This window comes from Dipodomys spectabilis, unplaced genomic scaffold (genome assembly GCF_019054845.1).
Source record: "Dipodomys spectabilis isolate Male_0828 unplaced genomic scaffold, ASM1905484v1 ptg000288l, whole genome shotgun sequence".
NCBI lineage: Eukaryota > Metazoa > Chordata > Mammalia > Rodentia > Heteromyidae > Dipodomys > Dipodomys spectabilis.
Genome location: NW_024870965.1, coordinates 581,379 through 601,709, shown reverse-complemented (window position 1 = coordinate 601,709; position 20,331 = coordinate 581,379). Strand labels below are relative to the sequence as shown.

The 20,331-nt window shown below is 48.8% G+C and overlaps 1 protein-coding gene across 1 annotated transcript in view; it reads left to right on the top strand.

Annotated features, from left to right (window-relative positions):
• Pkp1 (plakophilin 1) overlaps positions 1-20,331 on the top strand; it is a 43,314-nt gene that overhangs the window by 7,123 nt on the left and 15,860 nt on the right. The window contains exon 2 of the mRNA XM_042701262.1: positions 3,677-3,783. Within this exon, the coding sequence (XP_042557196.1) occupies positions 3,677-3,783 (107 nt within the window). The remainder of the gene's footprint in view (positions 1-3,676; positions 3,784-20,331) is intronic.

The window sequence follows — 20,331 nt, the reverse complement described above, 5'->3', positions numbered from 1 at the left end:
AGGTTTCATGGGTAAGAAAGGTTGAATAGCCCCTATCACGCAAGGCACAGAAGGTAAGTTGGACGCAGGCACAGTGAATGAATGATCTTCCTAGTGGTAGATTCCCTGACGTGAATTCACGTGGACATAAGATGAGACCAACTGTATGGACAGAGCAGCTCGTGAAGCTTATAGTAATGTAGTAGTAATAAGGAAGAAGTAATAGGAAATCAGAGAGGTTTGCACTTGGGTCTTGGGGTTCACAGGTGACATAGCCTGAGCAGAAGCCCCCTGATGATACAGCTAGGCCGGCCAGCCTCACTGAGAAGCCACCATCTTTTTGCCAGTGGGACATTAGAGAGAGCAAGAGGAATGCAGGAGCTTGACTGGAAGGATGGGGTGAAGTAAGTGCTAGGATTACCTTCGGCCCCTGACCTGGAAGGAAAATCCTCAAGGATGTGGCTGTGGGTGTCTGGAATTGCACAGCTCCTCTCCTGTCCTCGTTCTCACAGTGATCAGAGGCTGGGTACAGGAGGGTCTGGTCCCATAGAGTGCATGGACCTGGCCCATTTGGCATTCAATGGAGGTATTGAGCCTCTAGGCACCAGAGCACCTTCTGGTTGTTGAACTCAAGACTTAGAGCACATTGCTAGTGATGGCACACTCCTATAATCCTAGTACTCAGGAGGCTGAGATGTGAGGATCTCTATTCAAAGCCAGCCTGGGCAGCAAAGTCTGTGAGACTAACTCATTTCTAATCAGTAAAAATCCAGAAGTGGAGCCTTAGCACAAGTAGTAGAACTCCCACCTTGAGTGAAAAACTATGCAAGAGCACGAGGCCCTGTACCACTGCACAGGTGTACACATGCATGTGTATGCGTGTGCATCCTTTCTGCAAGAGAAGCAGTGCTAGCTGGTGAGATGGCAGCTTTGCTGTCACAGGAGTCAAGCAACCCCCTTTCATTGCAGGCAGGTCCTAGAGGACCCAGAAGGTTCCAACCAAGAGAGAGTTACAGCCCAGCGCTGTCATTACCAGTCACTTCTGGGACATGGGGACTGGCATTGGGGATTCTATGGCTTCTAATTCACATGTGTCTGTACGTCCAGCCCTACCCCTGTGGCAGCCCCTCCCTACCCATGGAGAAGAGAGTAAGAGGGCAGCTGGGCAGTGCAGGGCGTGGGGGGAGAGACACGTCATGTTGATAGATTTCCTCTCACGAGGGGTGGAGGTTCAGTGGGATTCTCTGGGGTGCCTCTCGAAGCAGGAGGCCTCCCTGGGGCTCTGTAGAACTCTTTTGTCTGTCACCACCCCAGATTTTCCATCTGGAAGCAGCTGGCTCACCCACACATGCCCTTTGGTGAGAAATGCCCGCTCACGAGAGGAGAGCCAAGCGGACTCTGGCCTGCCAAGCCTCAGAAGGGATGACGAGCGGGCTGGCCATTGGAGAAGCCGGCAAGACCTGGCTGTCGGCTCCTGGAGTCCTGACTGTTGTGTATGCGCCTGGCGATAGCCCCTTCCCTGGTGACGCAGCCCACGAAATGTCTAGTTGTCCATTTACAAAGCAGATTTTCTAGAGAAGCGAGTGTGGGTCTTGAGAGGAATCCCCAGGGGCTGGAAGCAAGTCAGAGGCTCAGTGGGCATAGCAGAGTCCCGGATATGGCTTAGACACCCCGGGCCCTGGCCTGGAGGTCAGACAGGCTCTCTGGGATGGGAAGGCCTCCAAGAGGACCCAAGGCCAACAACAAAGGAAGCAGTGTTAGCCTTAGAGTGCACCCTCCCTCCCTCAACTCTAGATCAGAAGTTGGGCTCTGCTGGGTGTCACTATAATCACACAACATTGGAATGATGGGACCGTATGGAGCCTTAGGGTGCAGAGAAGCCAACCCCTTCTTTTAAATAGAAGAGGAAGCTGAGGCCCAGAGAGCATGCGACCTGCCCAAGTGCCAGGCAAGGACTCATTTCAATACCTCTAAACACCGAGGGCAAGTTGTGATCACCATAGCCCAATAACCAGGTGGTCCTTCAAGATGGAGTATGGGAGCTGGGTCATCCAGCACTGGACAGAGAGGTGGGCCTAAGCCAGGAGGCTGGCTTTATGCCAAAGCCAACCTTCTGCTGTTGCCACTACTCCAGCTCAGATCATCTTATCCCTGGGGAAAGGTTTGAAGTCTGGATGGGTGAAACACAAGGGGAGGGGCTAATAAAGCAGAGGGAGACAGCTGCCCAGCCCTCTTCCTAGACAGGGTTTCAGATAGCGAAGTCTTAGCGTGGCTTTAGACGAAAGACATGCACATAGCTCCTGCTGTTCCTTTCCACTGTGCCCACGGTGTGGGCCACCCTTGCTGTAGACATCCAAGCTACAGAGCAATGGCTTGTCCTTCACCGAGTTCCCGGTATCACCAAGGGAAGGAGACACCAAGTGGCAAGTTCAGAGAGGGTAGGCTTGTAGGCTGGTGGCTTGTGCTCCTATTAGCTACTCAGGAGGTCTGAGAATCACAGTTCAAAGCCAGCCCAAGGCAAAAAAGTCCACAAGAGTCTTGTCTCCAAATAACTAGCAAAAATCTGGAAGTGGAGGTGTGGCTCGAATGGTAGAACTGGTAGAATGCCATACTCAAGCTTAAAAGCCAAGAGACAGAGCCCAGGTCCTGAGTTCAAGCCATAGTATTGGAGTGAGGAGAGAGGGTGGATGAGGGAATGTATGTAGAGGGGAGGCCATAAGGAAGTCTTTGAGAGGGCTGGTCAGAAAGGGCTTCCTGGAGGAGGTGGGGGTCTTCATCTTGGCTTGGGAAGATGGCTGGACTTTGATGGTTGTGGCCAAGAAGGAAAAGCAGATTTGGCGAGAGGAATGGTGTGAGCAAAGTCATGAGCCTGTCCCTACTGGTCATGTGTCAAGGACTTGATACAGCTGGGAACAGATCAGCTTGGATGGAGTTGGGGCTGTGTCGTAGGGTCCCCTGGCCATCCAGTGGAAGGGAGAGGAGGGGTACAAGCCCCACTGGGAACCCCGAATTCAGTTGTGCTTTCTTTAATTCAAAGCCACTTTGCTGCTAATAACCCTAATGACACTCTGTCCTCCTTCGGAGCCTGTCATTTGTGGGTCTCCAAGCACTGGGAAAACATTAATTAATCCTCAGCAAGCCTTTGAGGTTGATCATTCCCCCTTCACCAGCTGGAGGACCTTGGAGGTGAAGGAAGGGGTGGAGGAGTACCTGGTCACCTGGGGAGGCTGGGTGTAGTTTTGAGTCCAGAGTCCTGGCAGAATCCGACTCTAATCAGCCTGTGGTGCATTGAGACTCTAACATTGGAGCTGTGGACCCGGAATGTCGAGATACGGCTTGCCTTCCCCGAGTGGGAAGCTGATCTTCATCGAACATGGAGTTGTAATTCCCTGGGCTGGAACTGCGATGCTTCAAGGATCCCCGGGCCAACTCCTAACTTGTAGGTGCCAACTTAACCCAAGCAGCAGAGGGGGACCTGTAGGCTTCCAGGAAGGGGTCAGCTGAAGATCTCAGAACTATCCCTAGGCCATGGCTGTGGAGGATGTGGAGAAAGATGGAGATGGCCAGCAGATGGCCTGTCCTCCACCCTCATCTTCCAGGAGCTCTTGTTGGGCTTCTCCGTGGGGATGATGTGAGGTATACCCTCGGGAGGAAGGGTGGCTGAAGACCATGCTTGATCTCTTTACCTTGCCTTCAGGTTCTATGTATGATGGCTTGGCTGACAATTACAACAACTATGGGACCACCAGCAGGAGCAGCTACTACTCCAAGTTCCAAGCAGGAAATGGTTCGTGGGGATATCCGGTAAGTGACCATTTCCATTTACAAAAGACCTGGAATTTGGGTGGGTTTGGTCTGGGAGTCATGGTAGAGAACCATAATTGTAGGCAGGTAGATAGATAGATTGATAGATAGGTAGGTAGATAGATAGATAGATGATAGGTAGGTAGATAGATAGATAGATAGATAGACAGACAGATAGATCTTGCTTGGTAGAATCAGGATGAGCAGCTCTGATGTGATCTGTCTAGCTATTTTCTCATAGGAGGCTCTGTACACAGCCTTCCTTTCTTTTTTGGTAATTGACTATTTCTGAATGTCTCAAGCAAGAGTGTTTTAGAAAAAGCATAAGAAAAGATCATTTTCTAAAGGTCTATTGGTTTGGTTTGCTCATGAGTTTGAAATTTGATTTCAAGTGGCCCAGTTTAGACGTTTTTAGGAAAATTCTGAAGGGCATTTCCTTCTCCGTGTGCTCTGGTGTCCAGGAGGGACTGCAGGGGAGTCTCCCGTGGCCAGGAGATTGGGCTCCCTGCAGTGACTCTTGTGCTGGAATGGAGTACTAGTTACGTTTGCAGGTCAAACATACTTAGGTTCAACTGAGTTGGGTTTTGCTACTCACTGATCATATAACTCTAGGCAAGTTACTTCAACCTCTGGGCCTCCAGCTCCTCCTAGGTAAATCAGATATAACAAAGCCTGTTTTAGCTTAATGTCAGGATTAAATGAACTAATGTGCATTTTAAAAAAACAGATTACAACAATTTTGGGGATTTTTACAAATGAATAAGGGTAGAGATTATTCTAAATCCTTTAATCCTGGCTCTGGCTCTGTCTTACTCTGTGATCTCAACCCTCTCCACCCATCTATCCATTTACTGAGCAGATATTTACTGAGCTCAGCTCTGTACCAACCCCTGTGACAGGTGCTCTAGATACAATTATAGGAACCAATAGATTTTCTTCTTACTAAAAAAAAAAATCAGGGGTATTGGGCTATGTGGCACCCAGCAATTTTCCCAGATCCCAAGTTCTATTATTTTCATTTATTTTTTGCTAATTTCAACATAAACCTACATTGTTCCTAAGAGTTCTTTTCTGAGGCCCTCAGGATATTGTGTAAATGGATGCTGTAGCTCTGCTCTCTTGAGAATCCAGCCACACTGAGCACAGCTATTGCTCCTGCTTGATGAGGCCTTTGGGGTCCTGGGTACAGGAAAGGGGCCAGTATATAAATTTGGTGTTCTTTGGTCCTTGGCTTGAGTCTTTCTTTCCTCAGATCTTGTTGGGAGTAATTTTGGAGGAGTGTCTGTCTAGTGTGGTTGCAGGCTGGAGACTAAAGGGGAAAAAATAAACTAGGTTTGCACAAATTTACTTCCTCCTTTTCCCCCTAATTTTTTGTTTCAACTGACACACTCCATGCAGAACAGATACAGCTGATTAACTCCCAATAAGCTTCCAGGGCAAGCACGGATGTGAAAGGGCTTTGAAGTCAAGGGTGATAGGCCAGGAAGACTCAGAAAACATCTTAGTCATTTAAGGCAAAGGGATTTGGTAAAAGCTAAGTAAGGCAGGCCACTGGACTAGCAGTCTGAGTGACTAACTATGCTGACAATGCAGGAGTTAGGAGGGCTGAAAAGGTTCTATCCTGGTCTACTACTTATTGCCTCTGTAACTTTAGATAAAACTTGTAACCATTCTGGGCATCTGTTCTTTGTTTTCGGGGTTTGTTTTTTTTTGTCATCTATGAAATAGGAGTGATGATACCTGTGTGTTTATTCCACTCCTGGGGTGATATCAGTAACTGAATGTTACCAAATGGACTATATTACCATGGCATTTGGGAGGAGGTGTTTAAAAATCATAGACTTCACCTGGCTTATGTTGAATGGGTTGCTTCTGTTTAATTAACTCAATCTCAGTTGTTTCTCTAGTCTTTAATACTCCCAAAGAGTCCCCACCCCTTCTGTGCCCATTTTCTGACAACCAGTGAAAACCCCTTTCCTTCCCAGCACCCTAAGGCCCAACCCTCCTCTCTCCTTTGCGGGCAGGTCTGCAGACATGACTCATGACAGGGTAGCTGCTGAGGCACATTCCGTCTCCTCTCAGTTCAGGAGAGGCTATGGGAACAGGGAAGAGTTGAGCACACACGAGGATTTGGCAGTGGGAGGAGGTCTGAGGAGGGAGGAAGTAGATTAATTGAATATTGGAGCCAGACATATAATCAGCCAAACACTGGGCAAAAACCAAACAGAGTCCAGATGGAGGGAGAAGAAGAGCGGGAGAAATGGTAATAGAGATCTCAGGGGTAAGATAATCCAGTGCCTGTGGGATTTTCCCATGGATGGTTCAACTGCCATGGAATGTTGTACTTCCCACCCTCTGATGAAACCAATATGGCGGTGGAAGGCAGGGAGCGTGGGGAGGAGGGTGTGGTTCGTCTGCACAAGCGTCGTCAGCAGGTTTGCAGGAGCTTCTGAGAGCTGATGAAGGACTATTTCCTGAAGATACTTTATATTCACTCAGTCAGCCAACTGGTATTAAGCAATTTCTGGAGCATGGCAGTGAACAAGGCGCGCTGCAGATGTTGTGGAAAAGAGTCTGACTTTGCCCTCCATGAACTTCTATTCAAACTGAGAGAAGCCCAGGTCAATAGACAATAGAGCACAGATGGTAACTGCTGTACTGGTAGTTTCTGTCCTACACCAACGCTGTCCCTGCTCAAAATGTTTCTAGAACCTATAAAAATGTTAAGATAAAACTATCTTTAGCGTGTTTTAGAAGCTGCTAAGAACCACTCTTGTGTGTGTGTGTGTGTGTGTGTGTGTGTGTGTGTGTGTGTGTGTGTGTGTGTGTGTGTGTGTGTGTGTGTGTGCCAGTCCTGGGGCTTGAACTCAGCTGTCCCTCAGGATTTTTGCTCAAGGCTAGGGCTCTGCCACTTGAGCCACAGCTCCACTTCCAGCTTTTTGGGGTGATTGATTTAAGATAAGAGTCTCACAAACTTTCCTGCCATGGTTGGCTTCCAACTACGATCCTCAGATCTCAGCCTCCTGGGTAGCTAGGATTATTATAAGCATGAGCTACCAGTCTCACTTCTTTATTGCCATGTCCTGTATTTGACCAGAAACAATATGACCTACTGTGAATACCTTACTGCTCAGATGTGGGCTTCAATTCCAAATATCAAATCATCACCAAATAACCAAGCTTTGTCACCAGTAAGTATATCTTTCATTTAAACACAGAAAGGATCTGCAGACAATTCTAAAATTACCTACAGAATCTAAATTTTTCAAACAACATTTTAAAAATAGTAGTGCTATCTTCTGTTTTTATCTTAATTCAATGTCAAGAGCCTTTTAATTAAAAAAAAAAGCTTTTGGTAGCTTATATTATACATTTAGAAAATCAAATATAAAGTCTTGTAATGAAATAAAGCTTGCAAGTTAGTTGGGCATATGAAAAGTACCCAGGGACTTAATGAAAAGATCGATTCGAAGAAGACCAGAGAATCCCATTCTCTGATGTCTACTGGCCTCTTCAGCCTCTTCAGCCTCTTCAGAGGAAATCGGTGTTGCAGCCTCAGCGTCCTGCAGACCTCAGGGAGAGAAGGGAGCCAATGAGGTGAGACAAAGGGTAAGAGAAGGCCCGCCCCCACGGCCCGACTGGACAGACTTAGCTTCTTAGAAGCAGACTCATAGACTAATATATTAGAATCCCAGTGGGTTTACATTTTACACTTGAGGCAACTCTAGCCCTGAGAGTATAAGCCATTTCTAGAAGGACTAGTTAATGGCATAGCCACCTAAATCCTTGACTTACTAATTCCTAACCTGGTGTTACCCAGATAGAACTACTTATGTGATGGCATTTTATAGGTTTCCAAGTCCATGTTTTAACAGTACAACTGTGTTCTAAGAACTTGTAAGAAACCCAGAAGTTCAAATCCTTTCATTCTTTCCCTACCCACTCTGAAGCTCCAATTAAGCTCTAATGGGAAAAACATGGGAGATGACATGAGCTGGGTTCTTGTGGCTATAGTACTTAATAGGGGTAGGGGGCCAAGACAAAATACAACAAAATAGAATATTTTGAATATAATTATGGTGGAAATTTATTTGTTGCTTATCAGAAATTAAAATACAACTATATATCCTATGTTTTTATTTGCTAAGTCTGGCCATCCAAGGTCATTGATACAATTAAAACCAATCTCCTATAAGCACTTCTCATCTAGGTTAGGGACCCAAGCAGAATTACTATATGCTGCAACCATTTTTAGGGAGAAATTAAAACCTTTTGGTCCCTCTTAGTTGTCTTTGTAATGGGTCACATGAATACCTTTTAGCCCTACTATTCCAAAGCTGAAAATAGGATTTTATCACTGGGACTGTCCCAGATATGGTTGAGGAAAGGAGGGTAAGTTTGATTTCCAGAGAGTGCATCTGGATTAAGATAGAAGTCCCCTTTTCTATGAACTCCAGTGTTAAAGCTTTTCCTACTTTCAAAGCAAGAAGCATATCTTGGGCACTGAGTTCTTCTGGGAGCCACATCAACAATATGTTCTAAGCTTGTGGATTGGACTAGACTAGCTTCTCTAAGATCTTGTCCATAGAGAACAGAAGTCCTATGGGCATCATCAAACTGAAGATCTAGACCAGGACATACCATGGTAGCTGCCATATTGAATCACTCGGCCGTGCTTAGAGAAATCTAGCCTGGCGCTCCTGAGAGTGAGATTAATCGCCCAGAAATAGTAAGGGAGAGCCTTTGTCCTGGATTTTTCTCTCAACCCCTGGTCAAATTGATTTTGACATTATTTAACAATCCCATTATGACAATAAGCTAGAACCTCCTCACCTTGAAGAAACTGGGCCTGCCCCCCCTAGACCCAAAGCAATCTCTATAAACATCTGCTATAGATGAGGACTGGTTGCATCATGCTTCAGCAGGGGACAGCGAGTCCAAGCACAGCACTCTCCAGGTTGGCAAAGTTAGCCTCAATTAGAGTTACTCTGTTGATGCACAGTCTACAAGGTTCTCATAAGGGAAGAGCCTTGGGCCAAGCCCTCAAGAGGGTCTGTCATAGAGAAACATGGCAGGACCTTTGCCCACAGCTAATGGAGGCTGTGCCCAGAGACCGACTGATAGGGAAGTATGAGCCCTGGGTTGTGGCCAGGAATTTTAGATCTGAATCCCAACTTGGCTCTCCCCTTTAACTAATTATGTTCTTAATCTGGCTTTGCCATCTCTGGAATGGGACTCAAAGGGCAATTGAGATAACCTCAAAGTGTAATGCTTGTGCCATGTCACCTCAGCGTCAGAACCTGGAGTGGCATTTATTGCTCTACACAATGGTTTTCTCAATAATCGGACGAAGCAGTTAGACCAGATCTTAGCCAAGACGCGTTTCTGATTCCCTGTGGCTGGATAGCTGGCTGAGAGTAGCTACAGGCCCCGAAGCCAGACCTTGATGGCCTCTCTCAGGTCAGAGGCAGTGTCAGCTGCTCGGGCCCAGATCCTTCTTTCAAGACTTCCAGGTGGATGAAGCCTTCCACACTTCCTCCCTGCTTTCATCTGAACGTCTCCTGGCACCAGGAAACCAGCAGTTAATTAACCCTTGCAACAGGAAAGAGACATGGTAGGACTTCATTTACTTTAGCTTTATAGAGGATAAAACTGAGGCACAGCATGTAGCTCTACTGAGTAACCAGCTTCAGTTGGAAGTCACAGTTTACCTCTACCCTGCCACCCATTTCTCAGCCCTGAGTGCCAGTCTCCATGTGTACAAGCCGGGTCCTTCGGCACTATCTCCTGGCCTCTGTCTTTTCTTGAAAAGTCCAGGTGAGGATAGAAAGAGAGTAGACCACAGGCTCTTCCTCCCAAACAGACGTAATCCTCCTGCTCTCTGAGAGCGATTGATGTGTTTGCCAACTCAGTGTCCCAGGTGCCAGCTGGTGACTCACTCCCACCCAGCCCTGGGAGATAGGAGGGTCCCACAAGGGCCCCAGGCTTTCACCCAACAAGAAGAGGCAATGATCCTACTTGCCAGGGGACAGAGTGTGCCTCAGAGGGAGGATGGAGGCAAAGTGAGTGCGAGCGGATGGGCAGCTTCCAGGGGCACCCCTCCCTTCAGAAGTTACAGCCGAGCCTGTGGCATGTTTTCACAGACAAATCGCTGCCATGGGAACCCTCCCTGCGAGGAAACAGGGGAGCAGAAGCACCACAGAGATCCAGGTCTAGAGATCCCATAGTCATCTTTTCTAAGCAGCTAGGAGGCTAAACTTATCTCAGGGGAGAGTGGTTTGAGGATGTGGGCATAGCTCCTACACGCAGCCACAGTAGACCTATAAAAGCAAGGGGAAAGGGTCTAGTGAATAAATACAAATGGTGTTCCCAAAAGTTCAGCTCCAGGAACGGGACAGGTTTCTGGAGGAGCGAAGCATTGCACAATGAAAGGGAAGAGAACACAGATGCCCTGGCTAGAAGGATGGAGGACAGAAGAAGAGGCTCGGGCCTGAGCCTGTGTCCTGAGAGTTTTCTTCTGACTGTTCGCAAAGAACAGGAATCACTCCAGCTGCTTTACAAGATGCTGGCTCTAGAGGTTTCAAATCCTCTCTGATCTCGTGCATCTCAGTACTAAGGCCTGTCCATCTTTCTGTCCCAGTGAAAGAGCAGTAGAACCTCAGGTCGAGGTTTTGGAGGTGTTGTTCCTGGTAAGGGAAGAAGAGGAAAAGCCAGGGCAGTATGTAAGAACATCCAGGAAGAGATATCCCTGCCAAGGGACACAGAGAAGCAGCTGTGTAATGTGTGGGAAACACAGGTGTGGCCAGCCCAGGACACAAGCCTTTCTCAGAAGGTCCTCAGGAAGGAATGTCACCCTTCCTTTGGAACAAGAGAAGCCAGTTTTAGCTTGGCCAATCAGCATCTCTTCACCCATTTTTCCCATGCCCTGTGTACAGAGCTTGGAGCCCTGGCCTGGCTAGAGAGCCGATGCTTACTCAGAGCTCAGTTCCTTCTATCCTAACGAGGCATTGAGAGGCAGATAATTCCCTGGCCACAGAAAATGGCACAGTGTCTTCTCCTGAGAAAGAAGCTGCCAGAAGAGTCGGCCTTTTAATGGTCCGTATTCCTAACATTTTCTAAATACAGCCTCTGAAACTTCAGAGAGATTTGAAGAATTGGAATAATTGTAAACTTCTTTATCTTGAATTTAGTAGAGTACTATTTGGATCTCTGTGTGTGTGTGTGTGTGTGTGTGTGTGTGTGTGTGTGTGTGTGGTGGGAGGGGGTGTACGAACAAGTCTTTAAAATCCTTACACTATAGTTAAGAACAATGAACAGATGAAATGACAGCATAAGAGAGGATATAATTAAACGCTAACTTTTTCAGTACACTGCTGACTTAAACTTCTGCAGGCCTCAGTGTCCTCGCCTGTAAATGAAGGTGGAAGCAGCTGATCCCCTAGCCCTCTTCCCTACCGGTTTGGAGACCAGTCCTCAGATTTTGGATTATAAGCAGCAACTAGGGGCTTGTGAGGTGCTGCCCGCTCTGCTTTCTCGGTGAGCTCTGAAGAGAGCAAGCCTGTGATGTGCCAATCCCCTGGATTAGGGTGCATTTTGGATCCCCAGAGTGTTCATAGTCTCACTTCCCTCCAGTCTCTGAGATCAGTAGAAAGCAGGAAATTCTGCAGGGAAGCTGAACGTTGGCAATATGCAGGAGCTCACAGGTAGATCTGAGGCAAGTGAGTGCAGAGCCCAGTGGACTTTGGGGAGGGTGGTGGGTGGGTAACGAGGAGGAAGGAGCCAGAAGGGGCAAGAGGAGAAACCTGTTAACTCATCTCCAGCCAGGAAACAGGGGGCCATGAGGAGAGGCCACGAAAAGGAGGCTCTGGGAAGATCTCCTGGTACCTCTTGGGCTGACTTAAGAATTTTCCTTTTGTCACAGGGCCCAGCAAGACAAATGTAGCACCATTTCCCAGGTGGGTGGAAGAGCCGTCCCCACCCTTTGCTAGGGTGAGGCTCAGCTTTCTCCCCCAGGGCCCTGGCAAGTCTCTGCGAGGCCTGCCTGCCTACCTGCCCGCCCCAGGAGCAAGAGCGCAAACTCAGCTGAAAAACAAAATCTAACCGGGCAGGTGGGGAAGGAGGGGTGCTTACAGACACAGGTGGGGAGAGAAGAGGCTGTAGGGCTCCTCCCCTCTTGTCTCCACACTTGTGCACCAGGGCATGGCCTGGAAGGGGACAATGACAGGGCTGAGCTGGGCTGGGAAAGAGGCTGTGACTTCAGTAAGGCCTGACTCAAAGCTGCACAGGCACAGGCAGACAGGTGAAGAAGCAGGATTGGAGTCGGGTCCCCTTCCTCTTTGGCTCGTTTTCCTGCCCACAGGGCCCCGTTGTGGGTGGTAGCACTTCTAAAACCACATGACTATCACAATTCCTTCAAAATCATCCTATCAACTATTAGTTACTTGTGTTTGAAGGAAATTGTATCAAATTCCAGTTCATTAACTTCCAAAGGCAACCTGCCTCTAACTCAAGTAATGCAGAACCGTGTCCTTTGCCACAAAGGAAGGCCGATAATGAAGATGAATGTCATTTAATGCTAGAGAAAACTTTGGCTTGTTTTGCTCAGAAAGGGAGGCTGATAGTGCTAGAGAAATATATTGTCTCACACCTTGGCTTTCACTTTGTGGTAATGAAAATGGAAAAGTCTGTGTGCTTCAATGTTGTTTCCTACTGTATCTTTGTCCTAATGTACCACACAGCTACCAATGGTGCATGGCTGGCACTCGAGGAGATGCTAGGTCAGAAGCTCATTGCTCAGGGTGATTTTTCTATGCCTGGCCCAGCAGATCAGGTGGAAAGCTGAAGGCCAAGAAGAAAAGCATTGAAGAGGAGCCCCTGTCCCCTGCTGAGGCCACCCTCCCATGCCTAGCTGAATGTGTTGGTTAATAGAGCCTGTAAAAATAATGCTTCTGTCCGAGCAGCTGTAGCTCTCGGTGCTGCTCAGGACTTTCCAATCCAGCTGTGGGATAGATTGCCCTTTAGGACCAACTTGGGGAAGCCCAGGAAAGCCCCAACTAATTCCATCTTCACCTTTGGTTCTGATCAGCTCTCAGGAGGTCCCACGATGCCAGAGGCAGTATGGGGATATTCAGAGACAGCCAGAATCCCATCACTCCCTCCTGATCACCCTCAGAGGCTTAGAGCAGTATGTCCCCACCATCAGAATCCAGAGAAGCTCAGCAAGACTTGAATGTTTCCCAGACCTTACAGAGCTCAGTCTCTTCACCAACGTTCCCATGAATGCCTGTGCCCTCAGCCCAGTTTATGTGTGCCCAGCAGTAAGGGATGGATGAAGACACCGTCACTTCCCCACCTTTGTTCTGATGGTCCTGGCCAGGACAGACCCATTATTGTGATCACAAAGTCCCCTTGCACCAGTGTCCCATAGGCCAGAAGGTCTCTCAGCTCTCATTTTTGGGCGGTAGAATTATATCACACAGCTGAGCATCTATAGTTTTACGTCCTCTTCCTCCTCATTCTTTCTTTGTACAGTGTTGGGAATAGAACCTAGGACCTCACACGTGCTAGTCAAGTGCTCTCACACTGAGCTATATCCCCAATCCTTCACTCTTACAAGTCTGCAAGAATTTCAGTTAAAAGAAGACAGACAAGGATTTGGTGTCCCTGGGAGAGAGTCTTCTAGGAGTCAGGCCAGCCACTGGCCAGAGGAACTGGAAGAGTTCCTGCACAGAGCCACCTAGTATGAACGCTTTCTGCCATGTAGATTTCATTCAAGTTCATTACCAGACTCTGGTGATAGGATGTCTGGAGGACAGAGATGACAGAGACTAGACTTAGTTCAGGGTCTGCCACATCTCAAACAAGTGGTTTTGAATGAGCTTCAGATTGGTTGTATGAGCTTATTATACTTGTAGAGAAATAACACAGTGGCTTTCTGCCCTGATGCCTCATTGGTTAGGTGGGAGAGTGGGCGGTGCTATGAGACTCCACCAAGATGGTGCATGGAGAAGCCCTCTTCACCCACAGCACCTTTGCTGAGGTGTTCTGAGGCATGCCCAGGGGACTTCTTAAGTCTTTTCCCACCTGAGAAAAGGAAGTGTATTTTTCCCATAAGAGCAAGTGGGAATGTATAGGGCTCTTTGTATGTGTGTATAACGCATGCATATGTATGTGTACATACACGCATCATGCAGCTTTGACCCCAACTTCTTGGACCGGGACACTCCTGGTGCAATATACAGGGTGCTTCTGGGTACAATCTACCTTCCCCTCATGTCCTAGAACAGGGCAGGATGGGATCGTGTGGCCCAAGGAGATTGTCCTGACCTCAGTGTGCTCTCCTGAGGAGCAGGCCCATTGTCTAAGACTCCAGGCGTTATTTCAAGTTGGAATGGCCCCCTTGCCTTCCCTCCTTGGGACAAACCATTGCAGATTCAAAACCCAGTTGAGACCATGGAATGTGCTGCAAAGCAACTGTGCTTCTGACCTGTCTGAGCTCATGAGAGAGAGATGGCGGAGGGCCGTGTGTTCTGCTTGTGAGAGTTGTGTATGATGAGACTAGTGCCTGCCAGGATTTCCCTTCTAGAAGGCCACAGATATCTGCATAGAAAGCCTCAGATGTTCTAAGGAGTGGCAGGAGCTGAGGAAAACCCATTTCTCCAGTGCAAAGGGGGTGGGTCACAGAGAAGCCTTGCAGAGAACCTGCTTTCTTTCTCGCACAGGTTAGTGATCGGGCAGGGAGCAGGGTACAGGGAGGCAGAGCTGGTGCTGGAGCTGGCTGTGACTCCTGAGCATCCACTCTCAGCTGCATGCCACCCGTTGGACACTAGGAACTGCCATGCCTGGCCTTCTGCATGCCTGCAGGGAGGACGTGGAGACCGGTGCTCACAAGTCCGCCATGCCTCCTTTGTTCCAGATTCACAGCCTCCCTAAAGAGAGCCACAAGCATCTCCTTTAAGACTCACAGGCTGCAACCTCAACTTTTATAGGGTCATTTTGACATAGGCTTTCAGTTACCTTGAGACTTTGGAAGATCCAGTTATCCACAAACATTTGTTCATCCACCTGACAGATGTGTGCTTCAAGTTTTCACCCTTCAAAGGTCATAGGGACACTTTCCATTATTAACCAGGTCTCTAGAAAATCTAAATTCATCAGGCACCAAAACCTTTTATTTTCTGCATTTAAAAATGTCGGATGACAAAGCATGCCCCACCCCAGGACTGGACGGTCTCCATTTGCCACATCCATACTTTCGGTAGACAGAGTTGGATGTCGATCAGTCACTGCCCTTCAACTCACAGGTGCTCACCAGTGGCTTCTGAGGTTGTCCCTAGGGGGACACTGAGGATTCTAGGGAACTAGTGACCAAATTCTCCCTGCCTTGAAGGATTTCACAGGAAGACTCACCCACCCCAGCCTCCTCCCAGGGTAGGCTGGGTTGTTCTTTTCTCAAGATTGCTGAGCAGTGAGGCTGCTCTACAGCAATGTGCCAGGAGAAGAAGACACCCTGGCCCAGGGTGGGTCCCCTACTTTGTGAGAATGAGCCGTGCCCAGAGGGATCCGAGACTGACGCTTTTCTCCTGAAGTGCCATCTTTGGTGACTCAGGCCCAGTGGTTCCCAGGCTGACTGAGATTGCCAAGTAAGCAGCACCCTGGCCCTCTGAGACAGCCCTCCATGCCTTGGGTTCTGTGTGCTCCTCCTGGACACCTCCCTGCCCAGGACTGCTTGCTTCCGCCCAGTCTTCCAGTCCTGGCTAAAATGAAACAAGCAAGATGGAAGAGGGCCACTTAGTGCCTGTTGCCCAAGGCCCTCTATGGACCAAGTCGGGCAGTGGTGGGGATTAGAGGAAAATGCCACTGGGAACCTGTCCTTTAGGGGCTTCTGACCAACCTTCTTTCTCAGGGGAGCCCTCTTAAGGCCCCAAGAGACACAAGGATCCCATGGTTTTCATAAGAAAGGTATAGGGAGATAGCCTGGCTGAAAATGGCCCTATTGGGCACTGAATGGGGTGTGTGACTCCCAGGGCAGAGCAGGGCGTGTCTCTCGGGAGAGCCGGTTTGGCCAGCCCCACCTTGCTGGCAGAAGCGCAGTTTCAAAATGGGCTAATAGCTAGGGACACTGATACCCTTTTCATCTTGGCCTGCCCAGTACATAGCCAGTTCCCAAGGAGCCAGGCAGCTTCGCTCTGGTTAACCTGAGCCGAAAGAGAACTCTCTGGGCTTGGCCAACCAGCAGCTATCAGCCAGGTAGGGATAGAGGAGGCATCTTGGACCATCATAGGCTGAGCCCAAGCTGCGGTTCACCCTGTCCAGAGTCCTCCGGCCTTCCCAACAGCTCAGTTCATCTATAGTGGCTTCCTATGGCCCAGAGGCCATGAGAACACTTGTGCCATCAGCACCCGGAAATCTCTATCCCCAGTACAAATTCTCATGACCAGGCAGAGCTCCCATTTCTCTGAGCACTTGCTGAGAGTGCAATCCAGTGCTAGGTACCATAAAAGGCATCTCTTCCCGGAAGAGCTTGGAGGGATGGCAGAACTGTACATTGGTAACTAGAAAACTAACGTGACCACAGGTGAGTGCGTGTGCAGGTGAAGGATTCCAGCTCTGGGCTCTTGGAGGCTCTTGGGGAGAATTGCAGCAGAGGCCTCAGGGAGATGATGGATTTAAGCAGAGGTCAAAGATGAACATAGACTTTGAAAGTAGGTGATGGAAGTATTGGGATATGGCTGATATTGGGACAATGTAGGAGCCTGTGTTGGGAGGAGAACAGAGGTCTGGATGGATGTGCTGGGGCAGGTTGTCATGCTTGCCTGGTAGGATGAGAGACACTAAGCTCTCCAGCAAGAACAGAGCTCGTGGAAGCTTTGCCTGAGTAAGGGGAAGTAATAGCCTTGCAAGACTGGGACCAGAGCCCTGGGGGCTGGATGGGTTGGTGGGGGGGAACTGGTGCTAGCTGCTGAAGTTACCTCATAGGTAAACTGAGGAAAGCTAGAACCACAGTCTGGGCAGTGGCAGTGGAAAGGGAAAAGGCAGAAAGGATGCTTGGATAGAAAGACAAGTAACACTATCTCTTCCTAAATGGCTAGTTACTGTCTCATGCAGTTTTCTACTTTAGAGGCCTCTTCAGACGACCTAACTCTCTAGATGGTGACTGTACTCAGGCCTCCAGGGCCTTGGAGCTAAGGATGCTATTGTTTTGTTTTGGTCCAGTCTTACTCCAGGGCTCAGTTTCCTTGTCTTCTCAGAGGGTTGGGCCTCAGAGAGCTTCTGACTTAACAAGGTAACTGGAAGAGAGAGGACAATCAAGTGTGGGTTGAAATACCACACTTCTCCAAGAAGGAAGGGGAGAAGGGAAGCAAGGCAGGTGAATCACAAGGACCACAAGGTCTTGACTTGGGATGTAGAGTAGGGGCTGGCTAAGGGAGGCTTCCAGCCAGAGCAGCCTTCCCTGGTCTGCTTGGCACTGTAGTTCCCAGGATTGGTCGCCCAAGAGGGAAAGCATACTTTAATGTGTGCACCTGAGCTCCAACTTGGCCATCCAGCCCAGTCTGCTGTCTGGTTAAAGGGTCTGCTCTGCTTCCAGAAATTCAGTGTTGAGTCTGAAATGTTCTAATCCATGAACCATCACACCTGCCATTGGAGTTTCTCAAGGAAACATGGGATACCCAGACAAGGAATGTGGTGTGTGTATGGGGGGGTCCTTTGTATTCAAAAAAAGAGGAGAGCTCAAAGAAGAGGAAGCTGCCAACAGATTCCTGAGAGAGGGGGTGGCTAGAGACCAGGGTTGGCAACAAAGCCTTAGGCACATGTGCCCGCGCATTCTCTTCTGACTGCAGCTGTTCACGCAGGACTGGGAGACAGTGTTTGGAAATGGGGGTGGGGGCACCCTTGCTAGTCACAGTAGTCTAGAGGCCAAGGCCACTCATGGTCACACGCAATGAAGAAGTGCCCTTCTTTCTTGCCAGTGTCACCATCCCAGCACACAGCCTGCCCGCCTTCTGCATGCACTATCTGATCAGATCAGGTTCCTCTATTTTTTCCAAAAGATATCTTCTGTGCCTAGCACAGGGCATAAATAAAAGGTGGGCTTCCTTTCTGGGCTCTGCTGGTTTCCTGGATCTATCCCCCCCCCACACACACACTTCTTTAGATACGGCATGGGTCATGTAAAACCCTCAGCCAGCTCCTAAAGGTAGCCAACCTGTCCACAGTCTGACATCAAAGAGATGAACACATCCCTATTGAACAAACACACACATGGTATACTGTCCTACATACTTTACAAACCTTAATCCACTAACTTCTCCCAATGAACTTATACATTTGGGGACAATTATAATACCAGTTATACAGATGGAAAAAACTGAGGCACATTGGGCTTAAGTCACTTATCCAATGCCATACTGAAAAGGCAATTGGCATCACCAAAGATGCCTGGCTCCGGGTCCATGCTGATTGCTGGGTATTCTTCTACTCTGTAAGTTCAAGTCCAGTGAGCTTCAGGACTGTGTCTGGGTTCCTAAGCTACAGGTAACATTTCTACCTTATAGGTAGCAGCCACAGCCACCTGTTCATTGGGGGCTCCTACCAGCCTGTCTCGGAGGATCCAGAACCCCTCCTGGAACTAGAGAGGACAGGATCTGACCCAAATTGTGCTTCTTGCCTTTCAAAGTGACAATGGCAGGCCGTGTTGACTGAAGAGAATCATCCTGCCGTCAATCAAACTCAGCAGCATAGCCCACCAATACCAAACTTGAAGAGGCTGGGGGCGGGGTTTCCAGGAATGAGTGATGACACCGGGGTGTGGCTGATGTGGGGGGGCTGGCAAATGCAGTCTCACGGGGGCATCTGTGTAGATAAGCCAGTGCCCATTCCCTGGGGCAGCCCACCTTGCCGGGGCCTGCCAGGGCTGTTTGCTGTGCTTTTTCCCCAGCATAGGGAGCAGAGCCCAGAATCCCTGTCAGGCTTAATCAGAAGGATCGCCTCTTCTCTGGGTTTGGGCCAAGAGAGCATCTGCACTTCCCATGAGGTGCCTGAAATGACGTCCAGGTGTGTCACTTACTGAGAACAAGGGTTCTCCTTGTCTTCCTTCTACGGCTTAGCCTGGCTTTGGGGAGTGCCCAGCTTTCCTTCCCAAAGTGCCACCTGCCACCTTCCTTCTCAAGATGAGAATATTGAATGTGGCCACTGGCCGTAGTCATGGAGACCCCGTTGCACATTTTGCCTATAACCTGCCCAAGTACCTACCCATGACATGTCCAAACGCCCAGACAGCTGTCCAACTCCTTTGTCTCTGCCAAGTCCTCGTCCACTCGTGCTCTCCCAATCCCCTTGGACCAGCTCCTTTTGGAGAAGGTTGGTTTGACCTGGTCTGGGGAAGAAAGCCGCACTCACTGGAATGCACAGCAGGAAGTCCGCTTGAGGGGACGTGCACTACCATTGCCAAGGTTAACAGTCTGTGGTTTCTAGACTTTGGATGCCACTTCAAACTGGTAGTTTCACACCCATCCGTTCCGAAAACACAAACCATGGGTGGTCCCTGTTCTCAATGACTCCCGGCAGAGTTGAAAAGGGACCCAGACGAAGACCAGCCAGTCTCTACTTCTGTGCAGCTAGATCCAGTGTAGAGGAGACTTGCACAAATCCCACTCTTACTCTCTTGCTTGTCCTTGTGCTGACATGTTTTCCATCCTTTTCAGTGTCTAGAGAGAACCCTATGATAATTTGGATTGCATCTAGTCTATATTATTGTGACCATGTTGAGCTATGTACAACGGAGCCATGTAAGAGGCTATAAAAATTGTCTTCTATTGAAGAACATTGTATTCCTCTAAAATTAATGGTTTTTCATTCTATTTCTCTTCTCTGTATTAATCACATCTTCCTAAGCTCCTTTGAATGTGTTAGATATTGTACCAGCTTAAGCTTCTGTCTGTCTCTCGCTGTCTCTCTGTCTCTGTCTCTGTCTGCATCTGTTTGTCTCTGTCTCTCTCTTTTTGTCTCTCTGTCTCCCTCTCTCCCCAGAGTGATAGGCTCTGGGCTGGACTTGGCCCTGGCTCATCCCAGCCAAAGTGAGTCCCAAGTCTACACCTGTATGAAGACATTTTTATCAGGCTCCATGTTGATCCTCTAGTCTAAGAACAAGTCCCAGCAGGCCAGACCCACCAGCTTGTAAGTTCCCACGAAAGTCATCCTTGACAGCTCTGTCCCAGAGCTAATTCCCACCAAGTTCCAGCTTTGCTCTTCCAAGGGAGGCTCTGTACTAGACACACACAGAGCTTTAGGGGCACTTCATCATTCCCAGTGTATTCCTATTGGATTGAGCCTATGCCCAAATTTGTATCCTGGCCAGCCCAACAGCAAAAGCCCAGAGGTCTCCTTGTGCCTTGATCTGCAGCTGAAGGGCCACTTCCATGTGCCAGGGGGGCTCCTAGCTGGCAGTTCCTCATATCAGAGGCTTAGAGGCAATAATATCATCCATCTGTGGCCTATGAAGGCTTTCCCCTACGAGGGCCTTCTTGTCCTGGCATAGAGAAGACAAAA